Source organism: Hirundo rustica, chromosome 12 (assembly GCF_015227805.2).
Source record: "Hirundo rustica isolate bHirRus1 chromosome 12, bHirRus1.pri.v3, whole genome shotgun sequence".
In the NCBI taxonomy this organism is placed as follows: Eukaryota; Metazoa; Chordata; class Aves; order Passeriformes; family Hirundinidae; genus Hirundo; species Hirundo rustica.
This window is the reverse complement of record NC_053461.1, coordinates 9,619,622-9,638,806: the sequence shown is the minus strand read 5'-3', so window position 1 is coordinate 9,638,806 and position 19,185 is coordinate 9,619,622. Positions and strand designations below refer to the sequence as shown.

Genomic DNA, 19,185 nt, shown 5'->3' with positions numbered 1-19,185 from the left:
ACAGTCAGAGTGTGATCCAGGAGACCTTGTAACAAATTCTTTGGTTCAAGCATGCTCTTTTCCTCTGCTTGAATGCATCTGGCAAAATGTGGTCCTGGTTTGGAAGTAGCAAAACAAATCTCCAGGACTGTAGGGTTTTGCAGGTTTTCACCGCAAAGAACAGGGGTGGAAGAGTTGACTTTGGCAGTGTGTTGGCTGCCTGAGCTGGGATTTGCTGCTGTAACGAGTGGTGGTAGTGCAGGAGAGGCAGACATGACTCCCATGTGCTTCCCACTGCACCTGTAGCTCTCTGTCATGCCTGGTACCCAGAGCAGCTGTGGGTGCAAGGCACACCCCAGGGAAGAGCAGCTGCTTTCCCACAGTCTTCTGTGAGCAGTCAGCTCCAACGGCTTCAGAGATATGTCGCCTTTCTACACCTGCATAGGTTTTGCCCTCCTGATTTAGTAAAACACTTGGGAGTTTTTCTAAAAGAAAAAAAGGCAGGACTGGGACAAGATACCAACTATGCAGTGACTTTAAATGGCTTTAAGGTTCTCACCTCTTTCTTGTTCCGGGAAATTGCATTTGGATCTATTGATCCCAGTGATAGGTTTGGGAGCACAAAGTTGAGCACTTTCGCTGCAAAAACCTGTGGGAGAGAAAAGGAAGCAGTCAAAGAGCCAGTTAGAGGAAGAGAGGAAACATAGAGGCCCAAATCCTGAGCTGATGGAAATCAGGACAGGAGTTAAATAGTTGAGAATTGTCAGCTAACTCTGGATAAAGATCTGTCCTATATTTAAAACATTTCTCTTAATGAGGAAAGTGTTTAAACTGCTCCTGGGAGCAGGGAGTGGGTGTGCTAGACTGAAATGCCATCAGCTGTCCATCCACATGCAGCAGCACAGCTTCATTGTACTGTGCCTTTTCCTCATTCTTAAGTTAATTTCTGAAAGGCATCAGTTAAGTACTTTGAAAGGAAAAGGTAATTTCTAACTCTTAGAGGGCTGGGTTTTGGTGTTTTATTGCCCTTTCCTTGCTGCCACGGCTCTGATTTCAGGTTGCAGTGGGTAAGTGATGTTGGGTGCCATTTGCAGCTGTTGCCTAGGCTGCACTCATTTTGATAAGCATATTCTCTGGGGAACCTGTAAATAAACAACAGCCAAGTGTGCATGCACTGGCTAAGGGAATCCATTGCTCACACGTCTCCTGGGAGCAACACACAAAAGCATTGAGTAGTGCAGGCTGGAAACTGCTGGTAGAAGAAAGGGTAACATCTTTCATTTCAATAGCACTACAAGCACATCGATACCAGAGTTCTGTTCTGATCTTTGATAGCTGCCTTTAATTAAGTGATCGCTGCTTAAGTCAGAAAAGACACAATTAGTGTTAATTGGTCTGGTTTATGGCCCTTTGTTTTTCAGAGCTAACACTTGGATGTAAGCTGTCCCCTATGCCCTGTGTTTCTGAAAATACCTAATCATTTCTGAAGCACTCCATGGCACTTCATATCACAGATGACACATGACAGATTAATTATGGTATTAGAGGAATAACACAAGGTTGAAGTCAGTCATTGAGGTGTGAAAAGCAGTAAAGACTCATAGCAGGTTTGGGAACACGTGTGTACCTTGGGGTAGATTATGAGTAGGAACCAGTGTCACTGTCTGCCAGTATTCTGAGCCTCTCACTGGCTATGACATTGTGTCAGCAAAATTAATTTTTTCTATGCAACAATGCAGGTATGAGCTTATGATGATCCAAGAAGCAATGGGGTTTTCCTCATTTCATGTTAACTCAAGGCAGTGATGATTTGAGCTATGCCTAGGCAAGATTATGGACTCTGAACCTGATGACTATCATGTCTGCTAAACTGGACAGAATAAAGGAATTTAAAGGAAAAAAAAAAAAAAAGTTTTAATAATAGTACTTTCTTCCAGTTTGATTACACCTTAGGAAAAGTCCTTTGCAGTGTTACTGGGTGCAGATTCAGGTTGAAAGACAGTGAACAACATGATGCCCAGAAAGCAACAGAAGTGAAATGGACAACACAAAAAGTAAAGAGAGAATATTTCATAGAGAGTCCTTAAACAATAGGCTGAGGGTCAGTACAGGATTAAACACCAGGAAATATTTCCTAAGGGGTTGTCCTGCTCACCTGATTTCAAAACTTTCAATAGCAGAAATGTAGAAGGAGATGCTCTTTCACCCCTGCTCCGCCCTTTCCCAGCATATGTGACTCCTGTCTCTACAGCCTTTGAAACTGCAAAGATTCAGAACTGAATTTTGTCCAGGTCAGTTGAGAAAAAAAAGGGGAAGGCAGCAAGATCCCTCTCACTCTACTGGATTTGCAACTAGATGCTTCCATGAGGACACAGGATTTATAGGGCACTGGTGAAATTGTGTTTCTGCGAAGAGCATCATTTGTTCTTCCTGCACAGCGCCTGCAAACTTGCTGTGCTTCTGCTGCTGCCAGAGCTGGCTCAACAGTCATGGAAGGTATTTCTAAGAGGGTCTGAAGGACCCAGTGTGTCATCTGGCTCGCTGTTATTGTCTTGAGCCTTCATTTTCTCAGGCCAAGGTAAATTCTTGCTCAGCTGGAAACTTCCCCAGCAAAGAGATGAATGCAATGGTCCTTGGGAAATGGCCCGGGGCTGAGAAGTCGTACCAGTTCCAAGGGAAAACTAAACCTTTGTTCCTCAGAAGCACAATCACCATGAAATGTTTTTTCACTGTCAGAGGAAAAAAAACCACACAGCTTTATGGGAAAATGTGGCTTATGCAGGAAAAGTCTGCTTGTTTTCAATCCTTCCTCTTGAAAATACCTTTTCAACTCATTAAATGATTTCAACTGAGTGTGACAGAGCAGAGCTATTTCAGGAATAATTCATTTTTCATCAGTTTTGAGATGCAACAATAGATTTGAAAGAGAAAGAAACTCACTGTGCTGTTGTAATACTGCATGTGAGAGACCTTCTAGGAAAGAGACCATATAAACACCTCCAAAATACTTCAGTTAGAGAATAGGATTTCCTACCTAAATAATGCATCATTGCATTTATTTCTTACAGGAAAATAAAGCAACATCTGGTACAGATCTGCAACAAAACAGACTACAGTAATGTTAGTTCCCATAGAACTGGTGAGTCCTTGTTTCAAAAAGGTTTATCATCTACCAAAAGGTAAAGCTATAGCAATCTTTCTCTGTTTTCCTTGATTTGAAAGAAAAGGCTAACAGTCTCTCTCATATTCAGACCTTTATTATTTTTTCTTAATAGTTATTCTTTTTCACTTTCCAAAGTAAGAAGAAGCAGATGCACTGGTGCTCAAGGGACACTTATGCCAGATGTAGCCTCACCCATGAAGAATCAAGAACCGGCCTCCTAAAACCAGACTTTGGTACTCTGACTCCTATTTAAATAAGTTTACTTGGACTGGATGACTTCAGGCTTCATTTCTCCTCTTAAAATTAGACTATGGGAAAGCACTTAGAAGGAAAATATTGACTGTTATCCAGGTGGTGCAGATCTCAGCAGGGTCCTGAATCTTAAGGCTAGAAATCTTAATGTATTTTCTTCAGTGGAAAAGAAGTGATTGGAAAGCACCCTTTTTGGTGCTTGCAATGATTTGTGAGGTCCACAGATTGCTCTGGCTACAGCAGAAAGTGGGACAGGATTATACTGAAAGCTGAGGCAATTTGTCTCCATCCTCACGGAAGGAAAAAGAAAGGAGAAATAGCTTAAAAGTAAATTAGAACAAGAAGCTAGCCCTAGGAGAAATGTCTAAGGAGAAAGGATAAAGGATACAGGATAAAGGAAGGAGTCCTGTGGGAATGAGAGGTTCTGTCCTTCCTGCTGGTTTAGCTGCTCCTTCCCTTTGCTTCCAGCTTCTTTTAGGACTGTTGTTTATTCTTTTAAAAATGCAAAAAGGAAGAAAGAACTGAGGCCCAGTTGCTCTGCAGAACTTCCCTGGGGAAGGGCAAACTGGGCAATGCGATTGTGGATCAGAAACAGCTCTGGCGAGCAGGTGTGAATGGGAGGGAGGATAAAGCCTAAATGCAAACCAAAAGAGATGGTCTGGACAAGAACCAGTAATGGTCCCAAGCCAAAGGGGATGCAGCTGGGGAGGTGATGCTTTAGCTGGAAGCCTCTTTTGAGGCTCATAAAAGATTTCTGGGACTCGGGAGCTCTAGTTCTGTTCAGAAATTGGTCATCCCCCAAATGCCAAAAATAACCCTGGCCTGACTTAGCCAGCAGCCTGTGTTGCAACTATACCAGACTCTGCATGAGTCAGGAAGAAAGCTGTAGGAGAGGAAGGGAAAGGAAGGCATTGTGTGGGCTGCCACAGGGTGAGGTGAAGAAAGCACAGTCTGCTGCCACCAGTACCCAGCTCTTGCTTAAATAGGTTTTTCTGGACAGGTTCAGGATTCACTTCCCCTCTGAAAAGTAGGTGGAACTGTGGGGGAGGTACTTAGAAGAAAAGTATTGACTGGCATCTGGGTGGCTCAGATCCCAGCAGGGTTTTGCATTTCAAGGCCAGCGGTCTTAACACTTTTCTTTCTGCAGAAGAGCAAGGTGACCATGTGCAGCGTGGGTTTGCTCTTACCTTGATGGGAGTAGCGACTTCTGGGCTGGCTACCACTAAAGGAGAGATTAACAGCATGCCTGAAAACTCACTGGGTCGCTCACTAGCTGTCAGAATGGAGATGGCTCCCCCCTGCAATGCAAAATAACAGCCCACAGCTTAATACAGGTGCCAACATCTTGTTTGTATAGTAATCCTGTTACTGGAAGGGGTTTAATCCAAGCAAGCAATTACTTCTGCCCCACTGAGAGTGCAGTGTGGTCACCAAGGAACGCTGGAGGAGTAGAAGCACTGGAAGTGTCTGGTTTTTGTGGGGGAGAAGAGATCTGGTTTCTGTCTCATGCTATAAACCCTCATGTCACACTGAACTCTACTCTCCATGCAATGTCCATCAGCTCCCTGGGATGCCTTGTGTACTCCTTACTTAAAAGGACTAAGAATTAAGAAGAAGTCTGAAGTGGTAGCTCAGGTGGGACTCAAAAAGTAAGTTGAGGTTTATCAGCTTGACAGACGGCATAGGGAAGATGCTGTGAAGCCGGGCTTGCTCTTTGCTGTGCCACTGGTAACCTGAGCAACAGCAATGCTGCCACTGGCATGTGAAAACCTTCACTAATTAATGGGAATTAAATATTCTCCTCTTCAGTGTCCCCAGCCCCTCCAGCCCCACAATGTTGTGCCAAGGGCCTGGCAGCAAACACCCAGCCTGTGGTCTGGAGCTGAATAAGAGCCAGGCTAAGCCATCCCGCATGAAGACAGGAGCTGATGGCAACGGGTAGAGATGGAAGGGATCCAGTGGGCTAGCTTGGGAAAGTTTGCAGAGGATTAGTTGCCAAGGGAAATATTTGGTGAACTTCCACACTGCTGGAGAACCAGGGGCTTGTTAAATGGAGCAGCAGTGAGAAGCATCTCAAAGACTTCACTGGGAAATTGCTCCTTGTTACAGCAGCTTTGGAGCATGGGAGCCCTTCAGAACATGCCATGCCTTCTTATGCAAGAGCACTTATTTATCTGAGCATGGACTGACTCCCAAAGTACTTATTCATTTTCCTCTCCTCCAGGAAGGCAGGGAGGGCAGATCAATGACATCAGTGGGAATACTGGTAGCTTGAATAAAGGGATTTGGCTCGGGCTGTCAGAATCAGGCTTCAGATCTGTTCACCAAATCAGTGCCTTTGTTTTTGCAGCCTTAATCCCTGGTACATTTTCCTGTTAGGTTGTGTAACAGAATGAGGCTACAGGGTATTTTCATATTTCATCCCCATGCTACTCACAAAGCTTTGGAGGGCTTAACCTCCTGGTTACTGGTTAAAATGAAAGGGGAAGCCCGATGCTGCAGGGAGCTGGTGAGACTTACCACATAGCCATGGGAATGAATGGTTGTGTTAAAAAACAGGCTTCTTGTTTCAAACGGCACTAATTAGGACCATAGTGGGGGTAAAAAGTAAAGGACTGTCTTTACTCAAGGCAGATCTTGGGGTTATAGCATGCTGGCAAATCAGTCAGTGAATGAAGTGGAAGGGAAGGTTCCTTGTAGTTTTGTTTTCCTGCTGTGGAATGAGTTATTTCCTGCCATCCACATGAGTACCACCAGACTATGACACATGTCCTGGGTGCTGCTGGGAGAGGTAGGGGGCTGTGCTTACCATGGAGTGCCCCAGGATGAGAACAGGCAGTTTGGGGTGCTCCTTCTTCATGAGATCGATGTGCTGCAAGCTGTCCCTGATGAAGACGTGGAAATCTGAGACAACCATACGATCACCCTCGCTTTGCCCATGGCCAACTGCAGGGGGAAAGGAGAGCACACAGCTAAGTCATTTGAAGCGGTGGTTACAGTCAAGAAAGGACCTGGCAGAAATAAGCCTGTTGGAATGTTTTTGTCCTAACTCAACCTTCTCCTGCAGTCATATCTCAACAAAAAAAGTGGTGCAGAAATGCAAAGGAAACTGCACAGAGCTGTCAAATGCCATACTGTCCATGATCCGACTTTTTAAAAAAAATCATAGAATCATAGAATGTTAAGGGGTTGCAAGGGGCCTCTAAATTTGGACTTCTATTCCCCCATGTTTCTATCTGCTCTTCAAAACCAAGAGCACGGATTTACTTCTTGCAGCCTCCAACATCAGGGTGAGGAAGGGCTGTCTTGCCTTGCTGATGGGTCACTGTATCCTGGGAAATGGGGATTTGCCTCAGGGATCATATGCTTTGGGTCTGGTGGCTCACTGTACAGCTGAAACTGCTGTGTAGCATCTTGGCAAGAAAGATTCTGAAGACTAGATACAATTGCTATAAACTTAAGGGACCATGGACACTGCCTTTCCAGGGCCTGAATATGCATAGGCTTCACAATCGTTCTTTTTCTCCTGATACCCTGCAGCACAGGGTGGGTTGGAAACCTCCTCTGTGAGGGGTAAGGGGTCAAGTGATGAGGTTGTAACAGCCTGCAGTGGCATCCTCCTCCTCAAGAAGTGTTAAAGCAAACTGTACCACACCTGGCCACTGTTTCCTCACTCTGTATCTGGGAATTATCTTGCCTAATGGCAGGGAAGGGGAAGATTAAAACGGGAGATGGTGAGTTGCCATGGGAACAGTGGCATCCCGGCAGAGGTGGAGCCAGCATCACGACCAACACAGCCCCAGGCAATTCTGAGCTTGCAAAGGCTTGAAATTAATACCACCTTGGGGAAGCAGTTTGCATGCTTACCTTAGCACACATGCATGTTATTATCTATCACAAATAGGATTTGACCTTAGAAACAGCCCCTTTGCTTGTTTCTGTTCCGTGCAGGTTGTTAAGGAAAATTGTGAAGGGGAAAACACATCCCACCCTATGGGTTAGGGTATAGGGGGTGTTAAACATCTCCCTCCTGCAGAGTGTCTCCTTAGGCCTTCTCCAGTGGGCACTGAGGCACATTTATAGACACAAAGGGACAATGACTTGTTAAAGGAGGTGAAGCTGATAATGGTTCCCCTCTGGATGGTTCCCCTTCCAGTGATCAGCAAAGAAGAGCACTGCTGATGCAGCCACAAAGGTAGTTACATCTGCTGGAAGTGGTCATACCAGTGGAAATCACTAGGTCTCAACTTTCTTGTAAGCCACCCAAAAACATCACCTTGCAAATTAGGCAGAACTTCTAACAAAAAGCTGGACTAAATTCACTCCATCTAGGAAAAACTGAACCCCAAACCTGGTTGTTTTTTGTCCTGTCAGGTGATCTCTGTGGCTGGTTTTTTGGCAGTGAAGGCTGCAATCAGCTATGCTGGCTGTCAAAAAAACCCATATATGTCATGCTGATCAATTATAAATAATGTATTACCCGTTCTGCTTTCCACGCTCACACTCCAATTCCTGCCAAAATATGCTACAGCAAGCATCCTCCATGGATCGGTGACCAGAAACAAATCAAAGAGCAAATTAAAATACGAGCTATTATAATATCCAGAAGGGAAATCATGTGTGTGGCTAGGAAAACTATTAACTTCAAACTGGTTTTTGCTGCAGATGGAAAGTGAGTTTTTTACAACTTTTATACACATCCAGTCCACTCACTTTATGGTCCTCAAATGTGTTATCTCTGCCTAGTATTGAACTCCAAATGTAGTTAATATGAGTTGAACAGTCCAGAGAGAGGAACATTTTCCCTAACAGACTTCTGCACTTCAGGTTTCTTTTTCTCCAGTGCTGCCTCACTTGCTTCTAGTCTCTCCTCTCCAGTGCTCAGACAGCTGAGCAGGTAGAGACAGCAAACCCCCATGGCCCAGGTCTGTAAATGGGCCATGACACCTTGCTCTGGAACTGCGAGTCCTTTTGGTCTATTTTTGGACAAGACAGAGGCAGGTCTGGAAAGCCTCCTTGGCTCTCAGTGTGGAGAATTTCCCCCGCTCCTACCACATAAGAGTGACACTGCTCGAAACAGTCAAAGTAATGACTGTGGAATCCAAGAAATACATGTGCAATGCTGTGACAAGTTCCTCTTTGAATTTTTCCAGGGTTTGGGTTTTTTTATTAATAACCCCCTTTTAACCCTGGTTTTAAATACTAAACCCCCGTTCTCCACTCAGATGGCACAGAGCAAAGCCTGAGCAGCAGTTTGTCTGCACATGTGGGACAGGAAAGCCATGCAGTTCTTTGTTTTGATACTACCCCTGCCCCTTGCACAAGGTTAGCCAAGAGGCATTGATAGGTCATGGTCTTTTATTTTACTGTTTTCCATTCTTCCCCTCCAAGAAACCAAACTTGTTCCCCCAGTGAATGAGTATATTGCAAGTTTGAATCCCCTAGCTGACAAAGCTTCAGGATGAAGAACTAAGACCCCTTCTATCAGATGAAAGATATTCACACAACCAAACATCAATACAGGCAAGACTATTGATGTGTTTTTCTCAGATCTTTTGCCTTTAGAGCTAGTAAGAATGAAAGGTCAGGTTTATCCTTGATGTAAAGCTATTAGCTTTGGGTTTTGCTGGGAATGAATCTGGTGTAGTGATTCCACAGTCCCAGTACCAAAACAGTGGGTGCAAGAAGAGGGGACCCATCTTCCCCCAGCAACTGGAACTAACCAGAAACTGCTCCACATCCAAGTGACACAATGCCAAGGGTGACAACAGAGACGAGCCCCAAGAATCACAGCTCCATGAGCTCTTCATCTCAGCACTCCCACAGGGGCCCCTGGTTTCAACAGGGCAGTGTGAGGTGCAGTGCACAGAGCTGTGACTGCTGGTGCACATCCTCACGGCACGCTCAGTGGCCAAAAGCTTTTAAACTGTTTCACATCTATCTGGCTTCACACCCAGCTTGTGTGCTTCACTGCGAGTACTGTTATTGTGCAGTAGCTCAGTGATTATTTCAGGTTGTGTGTACTGACCTAACTACAGGCACCCTTTCCATGAGTCTTTAAAAGTGAGAATCCAAACCACGTATTTTCAAGCTGCAAATCTAGAATTAGGAGGTTTAAGCATCCATTTCCAACCAAACACACCACACATGCAAAATAACATACTTTGCTCAAGCGAAATCTGAATAAAGGCTGCAATGATGTGGCCCAATATGTCATAGTTATTAATTTCTTCTTTCTATTTTCGGCATAAGTATGCTCAGACTGCGGCTCTGCCACTGGAGTCAAGAACAACTACTTAGTCCTGTCAGAAAGCATGACTTCAGAGCATGATTCCACTTATGATTATAGATCCTCCAAAACTACACATCTCTCTGGATAAAATAATACTGACAGGCTGCACAGGGAGACAAAGCTGTGAGTTCAGGGATAGAGTATTTGAGAGTGTGAGGTCTCTGGGGAGTCTGTTATAACCATATAGGTATGATTCTGCCTGTATAACAGATCCTGTGACCCTGGAAATGCATACTTCTACAAGTCCCTTCATTCCTCAAATCCCATATCCTCTTATGCTGTGGGGCTTGCTTTTGAAAACCACTCCAAAGCAGCCAGGGTCTTCAGCTGACATTGGCTCACATGCCTCAAAAAAGGTTATATCCTGGTCAGATTGGCGATACACTGAAAGACATGTAAATAAAAAGCACAGTCAAATCTGACACTCCTTTCTTTTCATTAAAAGCCAAATGGGAACTGCCTGAAGAAACAAGCATCTCTGGGCTTGTTGGTCAGGCTCATTCTGATGAGGGGACCTGCGCTGAATCTCCAGTAGCATGATGCTTTTTTGCTGGGGCTGTGGGGCCACATCAGAGCTGAAGAAATCCGTCCTTAAATGCAGTAAAGAAGACAAGCAGAATATTAGGCAGAGACGAGAGCTTGGCAGTACCTGTCCCTGCACACTGTGGGGTGCCTCAGCAGCCAGCCCTCGGAGGCACTGCGGGGATGGCTGAGTGTGGCAGCACACCGTGTCCACCCTCTGCTACTTGCACTGGTTTTTTTCTAGACACTAACTTTTACAAAAGCCATACATTATACATATTTGTTTCTCTTTCCAAGTGCTCAACCCTCCTGACAGAAGTGGAGCCTCACCCTGGATGCTCAGGTGAGGACTGAATTGACCCTCCAACCTTCAGCAGGAACATTTTGCTACAGAAAATGAGGTGATGGGAATGCAGGTCAAAAATTGAGTTCAGCTATGGTGCTATAAATTCACCGATTTCAGTGCTGTTCCTTAAAGCTTACAGTCACGGGAAAGCAGAAATTATGCACCTTGTTGTTTTTTTTAGCCTTTGTCCCCTATTTATTATGGAAAATCCATAAAAGAAAGAGAGAGGACAGGAGAAATCTGCCTAGAGAACAGTAATTGTCAGGAAGAATTTGTATCTTGGCTTTTCACATATTTTGCTGTTTCCAGCTTTGGGGGAAAGGGGATGATTTGGATCCATTTTTACTGTAGTGAGAACACCACCACTGTAGGGTGAGATGTTCTCCCTGGCCACCTGATAGTAGAAACCATCAGGAGAAATGCAGGGCTTGATTCCTTCCTCAGGATGCATCAACACTATCTGTTTTCCTCTCTAGAGGCATAACTCCAGGATTTTAGAGTGGGAGAATCAGGAACAGGCGGAGCCAGGGGTTCGGTCAGAAATTCCAGGCTTACCACTCCTTCAGCACAAACAAGTTTTGAATTGCAATGGTACTAACACAGGAGTGTCAGGAGTTTTCAGTTGTTAAAGGTGAGAAGTGCTACCACTGTGAAGTCAGTGATTCCCAGACACAGCTGAGGAGCAGCTCCAGTACCACAGAGTCCCACAGTGGAAAAATGTCTTAATGATGGCAGAGGGGCCATTGGCAAGGCTCGGTGCTGGAGCGTTTGATTTAATGAGCTGGAGCATGATATGATTCAATTCCCAAAGAGCTGTTGTAGGCCAGAAAAGTTGATTTTGCTGCTTTAGCACTGGAACTGCAGCAGCAGTGGGCAGCAGCTAGTTACAGCACAGACAGTGGTGTGCAGAGGAAGGATTTTTGTTAGAGCCCATAGGCAAGCTCAGGTTGGAGACCCTTTTCTTTCACTGCTTTTTTAATAAATAAGCTTGTTGGAATCTGACAGGTCCATTTGAAGCAAATGCCCAAATGGGTTTTGGAAAAGAAGCTATTGTGTGTTTGTTAGCTTTTGGAAAGATTTGTTTTATTCCTGAAGTCCTCTGCTTCTATTTTCTGCCCAGAATTAGAGATGGAATGGAGCTCCCACCAGTGTTGGACACTGTGATGTGGGAAGGTGAGCTTACCTCACCCGTTTTTGCTCTCACCCTATGACAGGTCATGCTGCTGGTAAGAGACATGAGAATGTGTGTCCTGCTTGTGTCCTGCTTGCTGTTCAGCTATCTGGTTTAGGAAAAAACCCACGTAATTAAAAATTTTCATAGATGCTTTCCCTCTGCAGGTGGCCCACACAGAGGAATGATGCTGGGTCTGGAGCCCACAGAGGGGAGATACCAGTGACAGAAATGTGGATGGTTCTTCTGGTGCACAAGGTCTAATGTGCCAGCCTAAACCCTCTCCCAACCCCTGAGCTTGTGGCAGCTTGCTCAGGCGGGCACCTCACTATGGTGGCCCCCAACCTATCCTGAGACCCTGGTGTGATGGGAAAGAACCACTTCAGCAGCTCATTTTAATACCCAGACCTCATGGACTGGGAGACAGTGACTCTTGCCACCTGCCTCTGCTTTCCTCTCTGCCCTTACAGAAGGCATTCAGACTTGGAGATAACACTTAAAGTACAAGATGCAGCAGATAATGTTTTCCCAAGTGTTTCAGCTTTAGCAGCCAGTGCAGCAGTTAATGAAGTGTGTCACAAGGCATTGCAGCTGATGCCTGTATTTATGAGCTCTACTTAAACTCTAAAACTCCTCTGAGCAAGGACTGCCTTTTTTTTTTTTTTTTTTTTTTTTTTTTTTTTTTTTTTTTTTTTTTTGGCACTGGTACAGCACTAGCACCACAGGGCATCACCACAGACCTTGGTCCAAGGTACAGCAAGATTGAAAAGTAATACTTAACTCTAATCCCAGCATATAAGGCAGCTTTGTTTTGCAGAGGAGGAGTTTGGAGAAAGCACATAGATGGAGAATTTGGGGGAGACAATACAACACAAGGCAACACAGCAAATCTGTGAAGCATTGATTTTCTGCTTGGTGACTTTTTAAGGTTTAATGAAGAAATTATTAATGAACTAGTAAACACTTCAAATTACCATGACAGTTCACTACTGACAAAACTACACTTGTTTTGTAATGATTTAAGTACACATCTTTTTCATCAAGTGAGCAAAGCTCATTAATTAAACATACTGGATTTCAAAGCTCTCAATGTTCAATTATTTGTTTAACAAGCAGTACATCTAACCCACCATTCAGACACAAACACAACTAAAACAACAGGAAGAAGCTTCAAATCAGGACAGTCAACATCTGGAAAAGTCAACAGACTGTGCCTATATTGTCAGTAACATGTAAAGCAAATGGTCCACTGGCAGAATAAATACACAGAGGAAGCACCCCAGAGATCACCCTGCAGATTCCTACTCATCAAAGCATCTTTCTTGGCCTCAGAACAGACTTATCCCAGTGAGGGTTCTTGTTCTGGGTTGATTTCCCCAATTTCTTTCCATTCTTCAATGAAATCAAGTCTGATGCACAGAGGGCACTATGAAATTTCTGCCCTCTATCTGTACCTACTCTTCATTTTGCTGCTTGTGGAGAGCGTTGACACCAGGACAGAGACACATGAGCCAGGAGAAAGCAGGGTAAGCCGTTCCAGGATTTAGGACATGGGTCACGGTCCCCTGACTCTGATCAAGCTGCCATCTAGATCAGTTGCTGTGCTTAGTTTGTAGCTAAACCTTGGAGGTGAGTGTCTCAGTGTCCACCTGACTGAGCCTTAGCTGTGCACTCTCATCCTCTCCCACACTCTGGTTTTCTCTGGAAGAAAAACCAGTTTGACACAAGCCTACGGTCTTTTCCAGGAAGGTTACTTTCCCATCAGATGGGAGCCATTAGGAACTAAAAGGAGATGATCCTCTCCCACCACTGCTTCTGCTCTTATATTCTTTGAGAACGTGAAATACAGCTCAACATATGCTTTTCCTTCCTAACATCTGGGTAGTCTTGGGCATCCCTTCTTTGGCACCACCAGCAGAGGTGCAGTGAACACACTGAGTTTTCCCACACAGCACGTTATACAACCACTAGATATGGTACCCAACAGAATTACCTCTTATCCTGAGTGTTTTATGTATGAAGCATGTAACTAAGAACTACAGGTGGATTCTGCCCCTCTCTGACCAAAAGAGAGCCTTGTCCCGAGGGCACAAGTCCATCAGCTTCCCTCTTCCCTTCCAAGGTTAGGAAAATAATTTTCCTTTCAGCATTTGCTGAGTAGTTTTTATTCACTTGCCTCACACAAAGAGTGCAGCAAACTGAAAGCATTCTCCTCCCACATCAGAGACACATTTGCAGAGATGAGGTATTTTTAGAATAGTGCAAACAGAGATATATTGTTTGTTGTCTTGGTTAGGAAAAAAAAAGCAACAGTCAATTTTCTTTACTAAAATTATTTGTGCCTTATTGCTAGGGAGCAGAGAACCAGTCATCTTGTTAAAGCCATTTTCAATCTTTTCTGTATGCCAGGGATGACAAACAAAATGACCTGGTACACATCAGAGGAGTCGTTAATTCTGGCCAACAAGGCAAACTGTTTGTGTCAATGTTAAGAGCCAATTCTTCTCTAATGGATACAAACATAGTTCTTTTGGCTTTAGAAGACTTGCCCATTTCTAATGCTGTTGCTGAATTTGGCTCTGAACTGCAGTTCCTTAAAAGTCTTCCTGGAACATTATGTTGCTCATGAAAACATGCTGAAAAAACCCATCTGAGTGTGTTGCAAAATAAGGAGCTGCATTTACAAACAGCAGCCACTGTGGCCAGACTAGAAACCTAAGTGTCTCCTGGGATGCCGTGAGATGAAGGGGCGAAGAGAGTGTGAAAATCTGCACATGCCACCATCTCTTCCCACACTGCCTGGAGCAGGTCAGCTTTGTCATTCCTGTCACAAAATCAGGAAGCTGCTGTGGCGTGGCTGGTGAAGCTAAGGAGCCCACTTCCTCTTCCACAAAGCACATTCACAACAGTATTCCACTTTCTTCCTCAGCCCCTTCTGCAGTGCCACCTCCCGAGCCAGCCCTTAAGAACATAAAAACAGAAGACAGCTGGCAGAAAAATTCTTTTCTACCCAGCTACTGGGGTCAGTGGTTTAAAAACATTGCACAAAGCCATTGTAGATGGCTGAGTAGCTGTTGAGTTCCTCTGCAAAAGAGTTTCTTTGCTGATGAATGAAATGATCCCTGTCTTATCTCTTCTCCTATGGGATGAAGGTCACAACACAGTATAAGATATCAGCGAAGCACAACTTACAGCGGCTCTAAGGAGTCAGAGGCACTGACTAATCAAGTGCTAAGGGATTTTATTTAGGGGCTTATAATAATTTTTATAAGGCACTATAATTTTAACAGTTATTCTTGCAGTTTTGCATTGAGATTTTCCACTCTTTACTGAGGAACACATAATTTCCTGAAGTATCAGTAAGGTGACTTTATTTAGTAGTGGAGTTGGTCTTCAGAGACTTATTATGGCATGACACAGAACCAGTATCAATGCCCAGATACTGCAGAAAAAATGCATGGACTTTGCTGGAGTTAATCCAGGGTCTCACAAGGTCATTGGACTTGTATGCTGCTGATTTAAGAGCAGAGAAGAGCTTTTTTTCTGGTCTCCACATATGACTTGAGATATCTAATGGTAGCTAGGGTTTCACCTTCAGTGGAAGAGGCAAGCAGCCAAGGGGTATCTCCCTTGGTATTTTATTTTAGCTTTAAAAACATATATAATTCTCTTCTCTTGTTTTAATCCCATAAATTAAAAAACAAGGGTGCAAACTGTACTTTTTCCTAGCTGAAAACAAGGATGAAAATCCACTTGCATTAACTTTCTGATCCAAGTTCCAGTTTTAAAACAGCTGGGGCACCAATTCAAAATGTCAGGATTTTCAATGAAAAAAACAAGAGCTGGAGTGGAACTGCACACTCCCCTTCCCTGCCCATTTACTCCAAAGCACAGCTGGCATGTGGGCTAGCTCTCCAACACACACATGCTATTAAGTCCTAAATGACAGCTTGTTTAACTAGAAAACATTTCCATTTCTTTCCTTACACAAAGGCCATTCATTTCTTGCTCTTCTGTTTGCTTCAAGATGGTTCCGTTTGCCCTGCCTGAGAGTGTGCACAACCCTCCTGAGTGTTGCCTGCTGAAGAGTGCTCCAAGTGAATGACCCCTCCCTGAGTGGCTGAGCAGGGAGCCTTGCCCTGCACACTGCCACAGCATCCAACCAGCTGCTTACATTGCAAAATCCAGATGTGTGCCTTGGGTAGTTCTGTGCTTGAATAAACAATCAAATCAATTAATCTTGGGAAAGACAGACTTAATTCCTCCCTGCCTACAGTAGTTTAGGCATCATGAAGAAAAGAAGATGAAAGCTGGATCGTGTAAGAACCCCCTTCATGCTGTTGGACAAATGTCTTGGGAGATGGACACAACTTCCTTTCAAGCTCTCTTCAAAAGGTTCCCCTCCATGCAGTTGACCCAGTGGGGACCCACATCAATAATAACAAAACAAAAAAGAATTTAGAAGACCCATTTTTCATCTGATTTATTTACATGTTAAAATAAGCATGAGTTCACATCTAGAGCAAGGGCTCCCAATGGGTTCTGTTTAGTCTGTGAGATTCTTGGCGCCAGAATACAGCATTTCTCTATTCCAAAGCAATCTTGGCACAGAACTGTTGGTTATATAATTTTTAAGCAACTGGCAAATGAATAATAATGTTTCTAAAAAGAGTGATGTTCTAGGATACCAGCAAGGTGTTTTACCAATTAATCTGCCAAAAGGTCCTTAACAAACCTGAGATCTCAAGGCCCTTCATTCAGGGTCAGCTCTCTCTATGGGTTGCTCTTCCAGTTCTCAATCAGCCTGTCCAAAGGTAGCTTTCCCACAGAGTTAAAAAGATTTTCGCGTTTTGATTCACTCCTTCGTATTGCCACATGGCAGTGCCACCCTCATTAGATGGGATTTGTCCCTGTTCCTGACAAGGCACGAAGGAAATACCACTCTCCCAGAACTGAGAGTTTTTTATACCCACTTTGTACAAGCTCAATGGGTGAGCAGCAGGTGGACTACTTGAAGTAAGAGCACGCCTTTTTAATTTGGTCGTGTTTGGGGTTTTTTTAGCAGGGTACATCCGCGCAAAGCTGTAGCTCATTCAAACCCTAACAGATCTGACCAGGAGCAACATAATTAAGGAAAAATCTTCCTGATGAAGCAGGTCTGGCAAAGCACATTCCTGGGTGGGTCAATCCTTCCCAGTGTGCGAGAGCATAAATGCTGCCAGTTGGCTCATGGCTGAGTGGCATTTAGATGGTGCATGGGGGAAGTCACAGGGAAGTGGCAGGGCAGAAAATAGCTCTCCTAAATTCGTCTTGCAGCAAAGCTGTTGTCCTTTCTCGGTAGAGGTTGGTTTCAGAGTTATTGTTTCAGTTGCTTTTTACCACTTCATACCGTTTTCTCTATAACTCTCCCCACTGCAACTCTGAAATTCTTCTTACTGCTTATATATTTACCAAAAAAGCCAGGATCAAATAGGCAGATTATTGCTTTCTGTGCTCTATTATACAGTTCAAACCAAGGCTGGGTGACAGTAGACAATGAATCCTGGCTGGCAGGTCTACAGTTCAGTAAACAATGCACAGATACAAGTGTTGAGCTGTTGAAGGTTGCAGACCCATAAGCTGGTTTTGGGCTACGAGAGCTACTTCACAATCAGCCAGCAAGGGTGTATTTGCAGCTCAGGGAGAGTTCTCTACAAAATCTGGGCAAGAGTGGTGCAAGGTTCATGAAAAGGCACAGGACTGTAGTCAAAAGTACAGGTGGTATTAGGCAGGCTCACTTCACAAGTGTCCTCTGCCTCCTTTCCCTTCCCCCAGCCCTCTGCTGAGCTGAGCATGAACTTGGCACCACAACAGGTCAGGCTGCCCACTCTGTAGCATTAGAAAAGCTGCTGGGATCTGTCAGCAGGCTTTGTCTTGGATAAATTCAGAATCAGAAAATAAATGTAGCATGGAGAATGTCAATTTTAAGAGATCTGAGTTGAGAGCATTAGTCTTTGTACCATCTACAATTCAGCACCTTAAAAAAAAAAAAAAAATTGTAGCTAAACAATAATTCCCAGATTAGAGAGTACTGCCAAGCCCTGAATAAATCCCAGCATTAGAGATGCTGTGGGTATAACAGCTCTCCCCATGAACTGAATCTACAGATGGTATCTTCAGAGAAATTAACCCTCGAGTGCTGCAGGACAGGTTCTGTAGCATCAGTTTCAATGCTCTGGGAAATCTCACTTCGTGGTTAGAACAGGTTTCTCCTATTCAAGTAGCAATACTGATGAAGGGTGGAGTAGAGCACAGGCTTAGAATAACTTAGAATGGCTGACACAGTAACTTTTCTGCATTGCTGGTGAAGTGGTCAAGTTTCCAGGTGCAATCCTGAAGACAAATTCAACCAAAGGACGTGTCACTACCAAACTAGTCAAGCAGCTTGTTCGACTGACATCTGATTTTTTGTTTTCCATCCACAGCCCATTCCTTAGCAGATCTGAAAGCACGTGCTTAGAATTTGGATATAAGGAAAAGCTATACAGGTGCAATTTAACCTTTTTTATTTTTCTGCCTCATCCCTTTCAATATTGGCGAGATGTTTTATTATAAGCTGCTCTATTCCCTGGCTGAATCTTCCTCTCAGCCAGTGAAGAACCATTTATAGTAATGGTTTCACGTTCTTGGAGCTCAGGGCTTTTCAACTGCAAACTCTCTGGAAGTGGGTCAACATCATATTCAGATGTTTTCATGAATAACCTGAGATACACTGAGGTGAAGTGTAATTCCTGAGAGCCAAGACAAACTTGTGGCAGAGCCAAGTGGCAGTTTCCAAACACCTTCTTGCATAGTCTGCTCCTGTGATGCAGAATGAGCCACATCCGGATCTGAATCATACAGGATTGATGTGCAAGAGATACCCACAGCTAAATTGCAGCATTGCTGTAGCATAACAGAACACGTGCCAGATTAAAGTGATGTGAAATCCAGGGAAGTTTTCAGCAATATAAGCAAGAGTCACTAAAATTCAGCCACAGCTGGCACAGATCAGGACACGCTCCCATCTGAGACTGGCTGTTACTTACAGATATGGGCTGATGGGTTCTTATTTGATGTCTTGTTACATAACAAAATCAAAATCCCCCCAGTAGTTGCCTCCCTCACTGCCAGAGTGCACAGAAGACTTCAAAGGGAGCTCTACACACACCTTCAGGTAAGCATTCCTTCAGATGGCGTTACGTTTTGTGAGACTTTTTGCAATCCTCATTTTGTTATTCCATAGAAGGCTCAAGGCCAAAAGGAGTGTTACTGGGATGCTGGAGAATCTCATCTGGGTTGAAGAATGAAACAGAGGTTAACCAGATGCTTTGCTTTACCAATGGCCTCAGAAGTGAAGAGGATCACACTGCCAGAGGCTTTCAATTATTAAGGTTAATTTCCTAAAATTCTGAAATAATTTTCCCAAAGCACCAACTATG

General features: G+C 44.1%; 1 protein-coding gene across 4 annotated transcripts in view; it reads right to left on the bottom strand.

The window, feature by feature from the left end:
* Positions 1 to 19,185, bottom strand: part of MGLL (monoglyceride lipase) — a 62,041-nt gene that overhangs the window by 10,274 nt on the left and 32,582 nt on the right. For 3 of the 4 annotated variants that reach the window (XM_040076709.2, XM_040076707.2, XM_040076706.2), the window contains exons 4-6: positions 6,204 to 6,340; positions 4,582 to 4,692; positions 539 to 628 (exon numbers count right to left, since the gene is read on the bottom strand). In XM_040076709.2, the coding sequence (XP_039932643.1) occupies positions 539 to 628; positions 4,582 to 4,692; positions 6,204 to 6,340 (338 nt within the window). The remainder of the gene's footprint in view (positions 1 to 538; positions 629 to 4,581; positions 4,693 to 6,203; positions 6,341 to 19,185) is intronic. The other variant, XM_040076705.2, reaches the window with a different exon arrangement.